Source organism: Natator depressus, chromosome 9, assembly GCF_965152275.1.
Source record: "Natator depressus isolate rNatDep1 chromosome 9, rNatDep2.hap1, whole genome shotgun sequence".
Taxonomy (NCBI): domain Eukaryota; kingdom Metazoa; phylum Chordata; order Testudines; family Cheloniidae; genus Natator; species Natator depressus.
The window spans coordinates 93,540,133-93,557,287 of record NC_134242.1 but is presented as its reverse complement, the minus strand read 5'-3'; the positions used below and the strand labels follow the sequence as shown (position 1 = coordinate 93,557,287).

General features: G+C 42.6%; 1 protein-coding gene across 2 annotated transcripts; it reads right to left on the bottom strand.

Moving 5' to 3' along the window:
• Positions 1-9,089, bottom strand: SLITRK4 (SLIT and NTRK like family member 4). 2 transcript variants are annotated; one of them, XM_074962644.1, is made up of 2 exons: positions 8,931-9,089; positions 1-6,801 (listed from the first exon to the last, which is right to left on the bottom strand). In XM_074962644.1, exons 1-2 carry the CDS (start codon positions 8,947-8,949, stop codon positions 4,238-4,240), a joined length of 2,583 nt encoding a protein of 860 aa, XP_074818745.1. In that variant the 5' UTR covers positions 8,950-9,089; the 3' UTR covers positions 1-4,237. The 2 variants fall into 2 exon arrangements, with proteins under 2 accessions (XP_074818745.1, XP_074818746.1); XM_074962645.1 differs by lacking the exon at positions 8,931-9,089 and adding an exon at positions 7,450-7,510.
• Between the last annotated feature and the right edge of the window lie 8,066 nt (positions 9,090-17,155).

Here is a 17,155-nt window from a genome sequence, read left to right as displayed (position 1 = left end):
AAAACAAACTCACAGAGAATGTTCTTGACATTTAACAAAGTCTAGTTTCAGAAATATGATTGTACCAAACAATTTTATTAATATTCCCATACAAATCTTTTAAATAAATTCTGCCTAATATTTTGATGTTTGTTGAAAGCAAACGAAGGTCACTGAAACATTTTTTTCTGAGTTTTACATTGTACTGGATATTATAAGTTAACTCTATTTTCTTTATAAACTAATCTAAAAATAGTCATGATCAAGGCAGGGTAAAAACAATACATTTTGTTTTCTTTATTTCAAAATAGAGCGATTATCAATACATTCTTGTTATATTTGCTTCCCAACTCTTTGGATGCAAAATAAAATTAAATAAAACAAAAAATAAAAATAAAAAAATCCCACTGTGCTCATTTCATACAATAGCAATGTACAAATCATGCAAAAATATTATAGATAGATATTCTAGATGTGTTTGTTAACTCTGAAACATTTGTTAACATTATTCACAAGGCCATGCCTTTTATAATGTATACCCTTATGGCTTTAAAAATTACCTTTTGGATTATCTTTCAGATTTATTTACTTTCAGTCTGGAAAACTACATGTAAAATGTCAGTTGACGTCTGGACTCAAATTGCTGCATTATAGTGACTGGTTTCTGATAAAATTGCACAAAGTTTTTCTCTTTCAAAGAAATGATTACACTTTATTGATTTCATTAAAAATGTAAACTTGGCTTATAATACAACAAACACAATAAATTATGTTAACACCTTCACTGCTTTAGTGCTGCATATATGTCATTGCAGCCACTGTAACAATGTGGCCACTCAAATCAATATAATGCAAAGGCTGGCCTGGTCTGTTGAGCCACACGGAAGAGTGCCTTTCCTGGATAGACTATCATTAGATCGGAATGAACATTCCACTAAACTGTTATCCAGACACATACACTGTCCCTTAACACTGGAGGAAGTAAACTAACATTCAGGTTGTCATTTAAGCCAACAGCATCAAAGAAATATAGTGGTTTGCCCACCTAAGCTTTTTTTTTTTCTTTTTTTTAACTCACACTGCTCTGCCTAGGTATTACACCACGTATGTAAAACACGACTGAGAGACCTACACAGTAAGGCCCAGACTAAGCAACCCTTATTGACACCGGTGAGCATACATTCCATTGACCCTGTTGAATTCAGTCAGACAACTCATGGGAGCAAAGTGATCACCGCGGTGAATAAGGGTTCTACAGCAGGGACGAACTGTGTAATACACAACAATTCTTCTCCACCTGCTCCCATTTAAGTCAATGCCAACGCTACCATGCATTTAGGCCCTGATCCAGCAACACACTAAAGCCTGTGCTCACTTTTCAACTCGTGAGTACTCTCATTGCACACGATTAAAGTTGGGCATGTAATTAAATGCTTTGCTGGAGGGGGACCTAAAAGAGTCGCCAGATCTGTCCAGTGTGGGCATAATGGTAAAGTTCTTCTTCTCTTTAACAGTCAATGGGAGATTTCCCCAGGCGGAAGAGGAGAGGACCGGACCCAAATTAATGTCGTTGGGGGGAGGCATATCAATCATAATAAAACTGATTTACTTAACTGTTGTTCTGTTAAATCTGAGCAATATTAACCACAAATATATCACCTTTAACAACACTCACAATGTAGCATTTATGTATTAAAGATTTGTGTATTCTTTTTAATTCACATCTCTCAACAGAAGGATATGAGCCATAGGCTATGCTCTTTGCCTTGGCAAATCTCAGTGACCCTTGACACATTCTCAAAGGTGTGCAGCAGTGAGTAGAAGGCAGCAACCCATTATCCTCAGATACCTGATGGTGCCTTTATGGTCTAGCATTTCAGTACATCTTTAAGATTCCTTAATCCATAGGCTCTTGACACAATAAATTAAAACACTTTCCTCAGAGCCTGTGCAGTGATTTGGGTAAACACACCATTAGGAATCTTTTAGGCCAGGAATATATGCATGCATAGTAACCATATCCAGAAAATCTCGATGACATTTTGGATTAAATAAATTAGTACGCATGTGTAATAGCAGCTTTTTCAAAGATGAACCAGTCTGTTGTTTATTTATTTAAAAAACGTCTAAAGTCCCTCATACATTTTGTACCATGGGAAAATTAGAAAAAAAAAAAAAACAAGACCCCTTTTGAAATGACAAGTAGAAAATATCTCTCACTCTTTCTTCTCTCTCTCTTTAAAATAAAGACGTGCTGATGCTTTTAAAAAACTTTGTTAAAAAAATATTCCAGGCATTACGCCAAGGATCATCCCAGAATAAAATTTTACAGCAGTGTTATAAAGCCCTGAAATTAGAGGTTTAGACTGGAAAATGCTGACACAGCCTTAACCACAGTAGTGCTATCGGGCTTTGTTGTAATAGCTGCCACTTGGAATTCATGAAAACATTAATGTTTATTTTCTGTTGCAATTTGATAGACTTATGTATTGATTTTAAAAGGCGTGGGGGGAAATTTATGGCAGCAAGATAGATTAAGGTCCTGATTCAAAGTCCATTGACATCAGTGGAGGAGCCCCTATTGTCTTGAATGGGCTCTGAATCAGGCATGTAGAATAGATTTTCTGTATGATGCTTTACTAATACATGCCTACTGGGATCTGAAGTTACCATTTCCCAGTGAGAAAAAGGGGGTGTTTTCCATCTTGACCATTTGTTGCTATCAATTGAGATTCAGCTTTCACAAAGGCAAGTTTGTATTCTTTATAGATGTGGACTACAAAATACTCTGAACTGAACCAAGACCATTGAATGCATTTTACAATGTGGCTTTGATAGACACATGATTGCCATACGGTTTACTGATCTGGTTCATTATCTAACTGACAGCAGTCAGATAGATAACTGGGACAAAAAATTGATGCATATACAATTCAACTATTACCCTTATTCATTAACGCCTGTAAATACTTGTAGTGAAAACTATTTAGATTAAGCTGCAGAACCCTGAAAAGCAAGACAACCGATGGCAAATAATTGCCTGAGACACAATACTAAAAAACTAATGAATCTATTTTAAAATGCACCATTGGTAACAAATCTGAAATAAGATAATAATATAGTAATTTCACAAGAATAGTACAGAACATTTTTATTATTATTATTATTATTATTATTATTATACCTGATCACGGGATCACGGATAATTCTATACAATTTGTCACCGGTTTTTGTTTGGTATATTGTTCTGTTTTTAATTTATACTGAATGATTAATGCATTGTGATCAGGAAAACAAGTCAGGCATATTAAATACATATTACGGAGTACATATTTTCCTATTTAGTATACAAAGTATTTCATAAATATGAATTATCTTACAAAAATAATTTCTGCTACGCTCACACAGTAAGCACTTTGAAAAGTTTGGTCAACCTTTTGGGGTTGTAGGAGTTTCAGATAACTGAGAAGGAACTCTAGTCTTAATTGGATTTGAGTCTTACATAAGATTCTGCATTAAAATCAAGTATTTTCTTCATATCACTACAAATGCTGCAGAAGTCAGGTTGCACTTTTTTTCTTTTCTTTTTTTTTTTTTTTAATTTTATGTATAGACAGGTATACTTCAAGGGTCAAATTTATTTTATAGGTATGTTATGCATGGTATATTTTAAACAAATATTTGCACAATTTAACATTATAAATCCAGTGGTTTCAAGATGCAGGCCATAAATGTAACCGATTTACACATACTATTGAATGTTCTCTCTTTGCATGCTTTTTACTTTTCAGATAATCTTTAAACAGTGCCGTTACAACACCACAAATCAAAGGATTACTCCAGTTCCACCAACTTAATCCACGTGCAAGATGAAGGACCCAGCTGAGGTACAAACACTGGTACCAGTTTTCTTGTGTTTGCTCTTACAAATCACAAGGAGACAAAGGTTTTGCATCTAAGGTACAAAACATATATGCCTTTTGAGGTTAAATTCAGTGTAATATGTGTCTAAAGCATCCCTTTGGCAATAGAGTTTGCAGTATCCCTACAGGATTCCAGAGGGTATCAGCTTTATGTAGTAAAATCTATTATGGAAATCTCCTCTACTTGACAAATCATATGCAGCTACAGACAGATACCCTTGGATATACCTGCCTCTATGCCTACCAATATAATATAGTATTCGGAAGTTAAAAGTCAACAAAAGGCACTTTCATCATTAAATAAATGTCCTCTGTAAGAAATAAGATTGCATGACCTATATTTTATTCAAAGCTGTTTGTTCTTCAAGGACTTGTAGGTAGTCAGGTGAACCTTGAAGTTTAGCTTTCAGTTCAAAATATTCACTCTTTCTTTGCTCTACCACAATTTTACTATGATTACCACCTATTAATGACTTCTTGATTTTTTTGTCTTGTTGTTTCTCTGGATAACGTATTTCAAAGCCACTGACCCCTATGCTGTTGTATTCTTTTTTACTTTCAAGAAAATTCTGAATAAATACATTGGAATCCCTCCCAGGAAACAACTCATCCAGTTCATCAATTGTGCTAAGTCTTTTTCTGGTATCCACATGCAATAAATCCTTTTCCTTGTCGGTAATATTTCTCAGAATGACTTTTTGCCCTTGTGGATCCGCAAATGTGAAGCCTGTTTCGGATTCTTTTAAGCCACAAGTGTGGCTTTTGCTCATCTGCTCAATGGTTTGAGGAATGAAGGCCTCTGCGCCTAGTCCATCCTTTTTGTTTGATTTGTGGTCGTGCTTTCTTAGCTGCAGTTGCATGGAACTGCACTCTTGGTTCCCAATTCCTTCGTGCTTTACTGATGGTTTCTTGTTGCGCCGAAGCACAAAGACAAGAAGGCAAAAAGCAACAAACACTGTTAAAATAAGCACAACTAGTATGCTTAAGATTAGAATGGACAACGGAACTGGGCCACCAGGAGGACTTCGAATTGGACCCAACGGTGTAGTAAAAGAGACAGCAGGCACAGGACTAGTGAACAGAGCAGATGGCTTGTTTAAAAGTTTAGGACATAAGATCTCATTTTTGAGAGACTTCAGTTCAACGTTAGCAAACTGAACAGGTGTTTCACATTTTAATTCCTTCACCACAATACCTTCATTTAGTTTTTCCAGCCATAGTTTTAAAGCAACTAAATCACACGTGCAGTCCCACGGGTTACCTTCCAAATCAATTTGTGTAAGAGATTTTAGCTGATCAAGAACGCCACTTACAGGTAAATACATGAAATGATTGTTCCTCAGATTCAGTCTAGCCAGTGGAGCACCAGCAAAAACATAAGCTGGCAGACTTCTCAGAAGATTGTTGTTCAAATAGAGCAACTGCAAATTTGGCATTAAGTCAAACGTGCCTGCTAAAATTTCTTTGATAACGTTGTATTCCAAATACAGATATTGCAAATTGTGGAGGCCAGCAAACATTTCTGGACTCAGCCGCTCTATCTGATTGCCATTAAGATACAATCTCCGTAAATTTGTAAGGTTGCGGAAAACCGCCCCTTTGATTGCTGCAATCTGATTACTGCCTAAATGTAGTAAATCCAGCCCTTCAAAGTCAATGAAATCTGAGGTGTCCACATCCTTAATATAATTGCCATTTACATGCAGTTTCTTGGCATTGAAAGGTTTTGGTACGAGTTCGGCCAATGATTCTATATTTCTTTCTTGGCAGTTTACACTTAATCCCAAATCAGAAGGATGAGTTTTGCAGACACATGGGCTTGGGCAAGGAGTTAGAGGAGGTACCCTGGTCTGGTAAGACACAATTTGACTGAGATTGCGATTAGAGAGCGCTTTTCCTGCTACTATCCCCGAGATCTTGGAAGGATTTGTAGTTTTTGGAGGCTTGGTGACTAATCTGTGCATTGACGTTTGCGTAGTGTGGCCATTAGGTGTGCTGTAACCAGGCTCCAACTGGGATGGAGGCAGAATGCGCACATCAAAATCACTCCCTGTTCCCATGGAGCATAATTCTTGTTTATTGGTTTCCTTTAAAAGCCTTCCATACAAGTCGCTAGGCGTTTCACAGATAGCTTCTCCAATGTAAATGTTATAGGGCATATTCTCCAGCCAGGCTTTCAAAGGCAACAAATCACAGGTACAATTCCAAGGGTTATCTTCCAGCTGCAGTTCGACAACTCGACCAATGTGTTCCAGAACTCCAATGTAGGGAAGCTTCTGTATTCGATTCCCGCGTATATCCAGATGGGTTAGAGAAGCGAATCGAAAAATATTATCGGGCAGGAATGAAATCAGATTGTCATTAAGGATGAGGACTTTCAGCTTGTGAAGCTTATTGAAGGCTCCCCGTTCAATATACTTGATTAAATTGTAGTCAGCTTGGAGATACTCCAAGTTCTCTATGCCAAGGAAAGTGTCAGCTCGGAGAATCTTTAATTCATTGTTGTTCAAGTGCAACTGTTTTAATGCACTGAGCCCGAGGAATGCTCCTCCCTCAATGTTCTGCAATTTATTGTTACCCAGTTGCAGGGACACTGCATGTGTAAAATTAAGAAATGTATTTGGATATAGAATGATCAGTAGGTTGTTTTGAAAATTAAGGTGGTAAAAATTAGACCAAGGTGGTTTGAGCTGATTTGGTCGGTAGACTGCAACCTTCTCGCAATTGACATACAGTACATTCTCAACTGACACACACGAGCAAACATTGCAAATTTCCACCGAGTTGTCAGGATCTGCATTTGTAGAAGAAACTGGAGTTGACAAAACCAGAACGAGCCACAGCAACATCTTTGTGTGATCAGCAAGCCACCTTATGCTCCTGAATAAAGATACAGAATCTAAAGAAGAAAGACAGGGACAAAAAAGAAAAGAAAATATTTTTCAGTTGTCATTATTCCAAAAAGTCATTTGGGTTAATATTGTACTTTACTGAGCTACTGTACCTGGCTAGTATTACAGATAAAGTATAAACAGCAAATGTAAAGTAAAATGAAAGGTGTTTTTTTTCAACAACCCCACAAAATAATTTCAGATATAGAATGTGAACCTGTAGACACACACACAAATATATGTGGGCCTATAACATATCTCCTGTACATGACAAACGTGCATAACTAACAAAGTAAAATGCATCCGATGAAGTGAGCTGTAGCTCACGAATGCTTATGCTCAAATAAATTGGTTAGTCTCTAAGGTGCCACAAGTCCTCCTTTTCTTTTTAAAGTAAATTAAGCAAAGCAGGCTTAATATTTTACTCATATGAACTATCTACAATTCTGTTACTGTACATATATTGCCAGAGATGTAAAGGATGTTACACACATGTGGGTTGAGATAAGGCAATAGATAAAATAAAGATGTGAGGGAAAAGAGCAGTGCCTCTATACAATGGTATCTACATATCTAACTATCACTCTACAGAGAGTGAGCGAACACACACAGAAACATCCCTACTGTGCTTAGTAAATGTATTGTAAGTAACATACTCTAAGGCGGTCGTCGAGAGACAATGCACTATCCATGAATCAGGATGACCAGCTCCAGGCTAATGATAGAGGAATGTGTCAGGACCATCTACAGACTTGCAGCCCCAGTCCCAAAACCCATACCCTGATTGGCAGAGCAAGACAAAGTCGCAATCCGCCAGCGTGACATCACCAAAACCTTACAGCAACTTTGATGGAAGAAACTGAGCTCACGTGCCCTGGTCCCTGACATGAAGGTAGCTTGCAAGAGCCCCTCTCCTGTAGCCAGGTCATTTTTAGCTGCCATTTTCCACTCCGAGAGCTGGAGCCGCTGGCTTTTCTCGGGGGTTAGGGGCTGGTGGGGATTTTGTAAAGCAGCCCTAGCCGAGTCCCCTCGGCCGGGAGGAAGCGAGCTGGAAGGGCAGGGAGCCACCGAATGGAAAGGGGAAGCAGGAGCCAGCCGCGAGAAGCGAGAGAGGAGGGGATCGCGCTGGAAGGGAAGGCAGCGGAGGGCCAAGGGGAGGCAGAAAGGAGGGACAGAAGGACACGAAGGAGGCGGGTGCAGGACAGAGGGAGCGGGGGAAAGGTAGGAAGCAAGAGGGAGGTGGAAAGAAGGGGGAAGTTGGAGGGGGCAGGGAATTTTGAGGGCGCTGGGGCAGGGGGAAGGGAGGGGGAAGGGGAGCTGGGGGTGGGGATCCAGCGGGCAGAGCCGACCCCCATGTGCTGTCGCTTTCCGGAGTCTTCCCACGGCCGACCCCGCAGCCGGCTGTGGCGGCTCCCTGCCCACGGCTCGTCTGCAGCGCCCGGTGCATGCGGGTCTCCGCCCCCGGCCACGCTGGTACCCCGGGCTCCCCCCAGCAGCGAGCCCCGGGCGGTACCTCCGCCGGGGGTGGAGGGTGCGAGGCGATGGGGGGCGGGGGGGGCGATTCCGCAATGTTTTGCCGCAACACGGTGGCCGCAGCCGAGCGGCTCGGCTGGTGCCGGCTCCAGCGCTCGGTCGTGGGCGCCCTGTCCCCGCGGCTTGCAGGCTGGGGAGGGGGGCGGGAAGCGGAGCCCGGCTCCCCCCCCCCAGAGCCAGCCCCCTTTTGCAACAATGCACAACCCCCCACGCCCCCCACCCCACCCCCGGCGGCACCTTTGCAAAGCCCCCTTCCCCCGCGGCCCATGGCTCGCCCCCATCCCAGCCCCACTCCGCGGGCCGGCAGCCCCGAGGGGAAGCCGGCGGAAAAGCGGGGCAGCGAGCGAGCGCCGGGGAACTTGGTGCCATTGACCCCGGGCAGCCGGCGCCGGCTTGCAGGGAGAGGCGACCGGGCCGGGGATCAGGCTGCCGGAGGGAGCCCTCAGCCGCCTCCCCCAGTGGGAAGCCTCCGCAATGAATCCGATAAAAGCCCCACACCGGGAAACAAACGAACAGACGCGCACATCCCTGCTCGCCCCGGGAGCGAGGTTCTGTCCGGCGCCGGCTCTCCCAGCCCGGGCGGAGCGGCACCTTCCTGCCTTACCTTTGCCATCCGGCTCCATCTCCGGCTGCGCTGCTATCTGCTCTGCAGTTTCTGCGAGTGTCTCTACGTGATCTGGACTTCTGCTGCTCCGCGCGCGCACACACACACACACACACAGGGAGGGAGACACACACACACACACACACACACTCACGAGCAACACAGCGAGAGACACACACAGCGAGGTGACTCCCCCCCCCCCAACACACACACACACAGCGGTTATCACCCCTGTAGACCCAGAGCAACGGAAATACACTCAGTGACACAGACTAGCCCTACACACACACACACACACACACACAGAGAGTGGCACGCACACACACATTACCCTGTATACAGAGAGAGATTTCCCCTTCCACACAGACCCTGAGATTTCCCTCTCCACACATACAGAACCATCACACACACAGAGAGAGAGCTCTCACCCATCCCTTGCATGCAGAAACACACACACACACAGACACACACACACACACGGGCGCTGTTCAGAGGGACGGGAAAGCCAGAGGAAACGAAGGAAAGCGAGACGGGGATCGAAGAGACCAGCGTGCCACAGAAAACGAACGACTCAAGCCAACCAACCAACCAACCAACAGATGCATAGCTGCCCCCCGCGGCCTCGATCCCCCTCTTGGGCTGGGACTGCAGGGTACTGCACCTTTCGCCCAGCGATGCCCCCCTCGCAGACCGAGAAAACAGCGCTCAGAGTCAAACAAACACAGCGACCCTTCCCGGTGCCGCTTTGGAGCCGAGTTTCGAGGCAACAAGGAAGGGTCTAGCGTCATTCCACCTCCCCCTGCCTGCCCGTGCTGCAAGGGGTTAGGGGCCTGGGGGGGGGGGGGGGTTCGCTACAAGTGAAGCAACCTGCCCAGGTATTGCTGGGGCTTTGGGTGGCCCCTGCTGTCCTTTGTGGGCTGTTCTGCATCTCCAAGCTAGCCACAAAGTGGGCATCACTCCAGTTCAGCACCAACTTGCATCACATTTTGCAAAGGAGCAAATAAAATATACAAAGTCTCCCCCCTGCATCTTCTCTGACGATTTAATCCCCCCCCCCATTAAACAACCTAGAGGTTCAAACTGGATGGGAAGCAATGGTAACAGTTGATACAGTTAATGTGAAGACGGTTATGAAACAACATTGCTTTAAGGGAACCCCAGCCTACCCTTCCCTGAGACAACACCGATATTTGGGTAGCTCATTCTTCCTTAGTTAGCTGAAATTCTTCCTCTGCCTAGGTTACAGCTGCAGTATGATGAAAAAAGCCTCCCTCTGATGCTATTACGAACTCCCATTTACTTTACATTTTATAATATCATTGCAAGTGGTAATGAATACCACAAACAATGGGACACAGCTCTCCAAGGCAGAGGAATCAGTTCACCAAATGTGATCTTATCAAGAGAGTTGAACTGTTTTGCCTTTCCTACAAATGTTAACACGATTCAGTAGGAGAGAGAAAACTGTATATGTATACTCTGAAACCTGTATATGTAAGTATTGCCCACATTCCAGGTGGGAGTGAGAGTTCTGGGCAGTAAAAATCAGAGATTTTAAATGAGCAACAGAATTTCTTCATTTATGGAAATGAAATAAACAGTATGCTCTGAAGGCTGACTGTATCTAATTGAAACAATTGTAGAATGTTATTTTGCATTAAGCGGATAGACTGATACCTGAACACAAATGCATCTGACATCAGTGATTTCCATATCACAACAGAAATGAAGTAATCTGTGATTAATATTCACCCAATTAAAAACTGAAGTCTTTAAAATGAAAACTCCTTTAATTATTGAACCATTAACAAAGCTACATTCTCATAAAAGGGAATACATGTATATAAAAAGTCCAATTCACAAGTGGATGTGCATAGTTTGGCCTAAATTTCCCAAACTCTTTCTCCAAATACATTTTCAAGATGGGGAACTCAGGACTGCAATAGAATGCACTCAGTAAAACAAGTTAATACCAGATTGAAAAAGCTACCTAAAGTAGCTTCATATACATAAGTATAGGTGTGAGGATCCAGGTGCTGGTTTTGTTTTATCTATCATTTTAAACCAGATGTTAGACTAATCCTTTGCTTCTTTAATAGGTCAAATTGAATTAGACATTTTTAGTATGCCACTACTCCACTGCCATTCAAATAACTGGCTAGGCACCTAAAGAAAACTTCAGACCTATACCACAAAGAAGCAAGCTTCAAACTGTTAAAGCATGAAATGAATAAGCATCTAACTACAGGGAATTAAAAAAGCAACACAGACTTCATAGCTAAATTACTTTTGTTGTTTGCATTATAAATTGCTATTGACAGTGGTTTATATAGATGCTATTGTAAATCATGTGTCAGAACAAAACTTAATATGCCATACAAATTTGTTGTTAGAGAAGGGATTTAATATATTTTAGCACTTTTTTTACAGTCTAGCAAAAGAAAAGAAAAGAGAAAAGAAAGCCCCAAATCTTTTAAAAGTGATTTCTGAGCTATCACTAAACTATATAATGTCTGATCTGTTGAGAATTATTCCAACATTTATATGTAAGGAATCGTACCTTTGGTATTAAAAAAACCCCATAAGAAATCTGTTCTAATTTTGAAAAGTAAAACCAGAGCATGAATTCAAGATCAAGATCTAAGACAGTGGCACACCTAAGATATAATTTGCATAAAATGGTTACATCTTATGCTGGGTCATATTCTCCCTTGAGGTATGTGCAGAATTCCTATTGGCATCGATGGAAATTCTCCATACAGATTGATGGTAGACCATGACCATGGCAACTTGGGTTATCTGGTCTGAATCGCTGCACTTTACAAGATAACTCTGGACCACAGATCATTCCCACTATTGTCTTTTCTATCCTGTTGTCAGATATCTGCACTGATGGTGCTTCTATACCACCTCTAGTTGATTTTCTTCCCTCTACTCAAGAGTGTCTTTATTGGTAAGAATTTTCTGGCAATCTCCAGAATAAATGCTTCCTTTGTTTAAGTTTAGCATCAGAAACCATTTTTGGAAAAACAGCAGCTAGAATGGTAAAAACTGTTCACGGAAAAGAGAGAGAGGTGATCAAACAGGGAAATGTTAGATATTCTACTCTATGTACTTGGAGATGCATACAGGGTGGCATTCATCAGTGGTGCAATTACCATATCAACAGATGTCATTACTGCATCTAAATACGAGTTCCTGGGAGTACAAGCTGATTCACTGTTTTTGGCTAAGGTAACTAGTCTCAAATCTCAGCAAAAATCATATAAAAGTTTATGTTGATTTCATTTAGGTCACCACGAATTCCTAACTGACAAACACATGCCCATAATCTCCCACCCACTCATATTTAGAGGTAGGTAGACATAAAGGAAATAGAAGTGCAAGACTTTATGGGCATTCAAAATCTGCTATCAGAAAAGCACTCCTATAACAAAGTCCTCTAAATGCGGAGGATAGTGGAAATGCTGAATCCAACATTCAGGCAAAATCATGTGTCAAGGACCCATGAGTGCCTTATTTTTTGCAGAATGGGGTCTTGAGAGATAACTGGAGGAAAGGGTGATCTGAGCACCCTCAACTTCTTTTTCTTGGAGACTTTCTATGTAATTTGTAAATGTGGGCTTCTCTGTTGTGCTGTAGTAAGACACAACTACACAAAGGGGGTGTGTGCCTATGCCTCTGTCTCTCTCAGTGTACACAGAGCTTTGAAATCAGAGACTGCAACAACAAGGATTGTGACTATCTTTACTCAGTTGGGCTTCACAAGGGGACCCTTGCACCTGTTCCCACACCCACTCACTGCCAGCTGTGATCTAGCCCATTTTATTATATCTGGCAACTGCAATGACAACAGTGGGACATGTGGTTCTGGTCCAAAACTTACAGAAGTCAATGGGAGTTTCAATGGAATTTGGTTCAGGCCCTAAATCATTAAAATTATTTTTAGCAATGTAAGTTTAACACCACTTTAGACACAGTCCCTGCCTTGAAGAAATTTAGAGAAGGAACAACAGTTAACGTTGTGGTTGTGTGTGGAGGGGGGAAAGAGGGGAATTGTTTAACTGGAATACTAAAAGGGGCTGGTTAGCAACATTTTGACATAGAAAGCAAAGTTGATGTGTCCTCCGTCTGTTCCTGGAGTTTCCATGGTAAAACAATTTATGTTTAACAAGGTTACACCATCCCTCTGCTACCAGATAACAGTTGCAACCTTCAGCAAACAGCCAAACACAACAGTGACTGCTCAACACTGACTAGTAATGATTCTGCGGCTGACAGGACACGTCCTTTCTAAGAGAAGTAGGAATCAGTAACTCCACCCCTTGGTCCTCCTTTTACATGTGTTTAGCCGAACTGTCTGTCAGAGGAGAGAGAGAGAGAGAGAGAGAGAGAGAGAGAAAGAGTGTAAGCATCCTTGGGTAAAAAAAATTTTATTAGAGTTAGTTTCTGCATGTGCAACTTTTAAAGAGACAATGTGATAGGAAACAGTGTGAGTCTGTAATACACTGAAGACAGAACCGCTGCAACCGAGTGCTGTGCCAAATAAAGTGGAAGAAATGCTGTCAAAGACAGGGCTCTGCACGGTTCCGTATTATTTCCAGCTAGCTTACTCCAGTTTATCCAGGAGCCCTCTTCAAGCTGCAACAAGTAACCTATCACCTGCTACAGGAAAGCAAACATCAGCTGAGAATACATTGCCGCCTGTATTCTCTGAGCACAGGGAAAGGTGTTTTTTGTTTGTTTTTTTTCATTTTATCCATCATTCACAACAAGTTGTTACCTTTAAAGTTTGATAAAGAGGGTATACTTCTGTTAGTGGGCTTTTTGACTAATTCTTTCTGTAAACTCAGCCCACAGGGGTCCTTGTCCCCGGAACTACTCTTGCCTACCTGCACAGTCAAGCCACACCAAGCAGGCATTTGACTGCACTAAATTGGAGATGCCAATGCCACCTTGTCAGTACAAATGTCTACACATTTTCTTTCGTATGTTCAGTAACCCAGGGATCACTCATCTCGCCAGCTCACTGTCAGAGGCCAAGAGCTGAAGCAATGCTTGGTCAAAAGGCAAAGATAATAAACACTGCGGAATCCCAAAATAGACAGCTGACAGTCACAGAATCCACTGTGGGTATCATTGTGTGAGGATGTGTCACAGCAATGAAAGCATAGTCACAGACATATGATGTATCCAACATTTGCTCAGCTATTGCTACGTCCAGGGTACCTGGGGGAACGGAGCAGCAAACTAACTCCTCCCGAAGAAAAGCGTGGATGAATTCCAAGCTAGAAAAGTGCACATAGCTAAATTAATGCTCCTAGAGCCAAGATCTATTTTAGAAATACTAAAGTGGAGGAAGTTTCACTGGCGGCTGGACATGGCAGGATGACAGGGAGAGGGGAAATCATCCTGTACATTTGGCAAGTTGTTTTTCTGTTTGTCTCCGCTTGTCTGTCTGATCTTTTATACTGTAAGCTCTCTGCAGCAGGGGTTGTCTTCTATTGTCCTCTGCTATGTGTGTACAGCACCTTGCACAGTGGGGCCTGACCCTGGTTAGGGTCTTTAGGAGCTACAAATAATTTACAAATACAAATAACTTACCTATTATACTCCATATTAAGGGGCCCGTCCTGCAAACCCTTACTCACATGAGTTGGGATTAAAGTTAAATAGGTGTTCCTCCACTCAGCACTGCTATCCCCTGGGTAACCTGGTGCCCAGTGGAATTCTCTGTCCAGAATTCAGGCTGCCCAGGCAATACATGGGGAGAGTAAGATACCTAAGGAAGGGATGGTCAGAAGCTAGCAGGCTGATCAGGGAGCCGTCTAAGCTAGTCAGGTATGAAATAATGAGGGGAGAGGCTTAGGTACCTATGGAACTCTTTCGAATGCAGACAGATAGACCTGCACTAGCTCTGCTTGAGCTAGCATGCTAAAAGTAATGGTGTAGTTGAGGATAGCACAGTCAGCAGCTAGGACTAGCTGCCTGAGTACAAAGTCACACAAATGCTCTTGGGTGGCAAGCCCGAGCCAGTGCCCTTACTGGAGCTCGTGTGTGTCTGTCCAGCTACAGTGCAGACATATCCCTAAGGAAGGGATCGTCAGATGACCGCCTGAGGTCTCTTCCAACCCTAATCTTCTATGATTCTATGATATCTCAAATGGCTGACCTGATGTGCCTGGCTGACAGGCAGACATAGATACCTCCTTCCACTCGGGATCTTCAGCCATGAACCTTCTCCTGGCCAAGCCAGGCCAGCCACTTAAGCAGGCCTAGAAGCTGAAACTCTCTCTGCTGCTTGTGCATGGATACCTTGCTCACTCTCATCCTGGCCTGTACCCCCATTTGTCTTTTGTGCAGGTGCTATACTGTCCATCCAGCCATTGAGAGCCTGCTTTTGGCCCTCTGACAGGTATCAAGTCTTAAGTGTGTTCAAAACACCCCCCCCACCATTGGGTCCTGCTGATGAGATAGGCATTCTCCTGCCTTGATTGAGAATCTTGATTCCAGGTCTCCAGGTAGAGCTCTGAGCAGCTCGTTGGCTATGGGGTGCCAGCAGCCCTTCAGCTGCTTTGAAAATTCTGGCCAGTAGGAACTTTGGCACCTAGGGGACTTAGGCATCTGCAGGGTTAGGCAGCAGCTTAGCAGCAGCTGTGAAAATGTCAGTGGCACCCAGATGGTGGATTTAGGAACCTAAAGAGGTAGTTAGATGCCTATGTACTTGTAAGGTTCTTGGCCCCATTGATATTCTCCCGCTCTGTAAACTGTGAGATTCACTGCCTTCCCTCCCGCAATTTCTCTGCTGCTGGATAACGGCTAACCAAACAAAACACTGGAATGTGGTAGATATGGTCATCCATGTGCAGAAGCTACCATATGCCTTAGATTTGTTGCTTTGTTTAGGGGGACTTGATATATTTGGGAAAAACGTTTGCAGCAAAATTAAGATATTGCACTGGCTATTTGCTCATTACTCCACTTTAATCTCCTCTCCTATTGCTCCTAGGGTTTTCTTTTTCAGCTGCCCTAATTTCTTCTACTTTCACATATTCTATTAATTTCAATTAAGGCCTCTGTAGGCTCATGAGCCTGACAGGCTTTTTTTTTTAATTATTGCTTTCAAAAAAGCAGGCTTGCTTGCCAGACTGGCTTTCCCATGGCCTGTAGACCATTCGAAAGGAGAGTATCACCATGACCCAAAGTATTTTGGAAGGAAGCAGAAGCTTACTATAATACGAAGAAGAGAGTGATGATAGGATAAAATGAGGCACTCTTTTTTAATGACTGTAGGCCAGAGACTCATCTGGAGTGAACTGCCTTCAGTAGAGCAAGTCTGACTTACAACAGCTGAAAATCTGGTGCAGTCACTGTAGATTGCTTGTGGGAAAAACGCCTTTAAAAAGCAAACTGGTTTACAGCAAGTATCAGAGAAGAGGGAATCCCAAAGATGTGGAACAATACTGTTGTTGTTCTTTCGTAGAAGACGAGCTAATGGAGATCCAAAGAACTACCAGGCTTCTTTTAATAGGCTAGTCCTGTGTCTAAGAATGGATCTTAGATGCACGGTATAAAAAAATGAATGATCACTTGATCAATAGATAAGGCCAAATTCTGCTCTAATTTACACCAGCATAAATCCAGAGTGATTGCATTTAAGTCAAGGTCGTCACTAAGGAAAAGAGAGGAGCTCTTCTCCTGCACACTTGAGGAGGTCTACTTGAGAAAAGTTGCAGAGATTTCTTTCTCCAGCAGAGTTTCTGAGTTCCCTGGGAGTGGAATGTCTGGATTTCCTGACTTGGAAAAGGGTTCCCAGCCTTTTAACATTTAAAAAAGAAAAACATCTTGTCCTGCCCCATCTTAATCACAAGTAATCTTCAGAAGAAACATTTACTCCTGTTCACTGTTTGGGAGAAGGAGTGAACAGAAAGTCTAGAGTGACTTCAACTACGGAGTCTTAACTGAGGCCCGCATAATGGGGACATCATTGAACATACAGAAGATTTCCTGCCTTGCTCTGAATCCATGTTAGGATCTGAGCTACCTCCATCAAGGAGGAGCAACTCAGAAGAACCAAAGACATGACAAAGCATAATCTGTCACTTAATCACAAGGTCCACAACCAGCCTGTGCTTCTGGTAAGGACATCAAGTTCAAAGCCTTGGGTCTTCTCCTAGATATGGAGTTAAAAATTATAACCCACCAGACAAATCTGGAGACAAAAT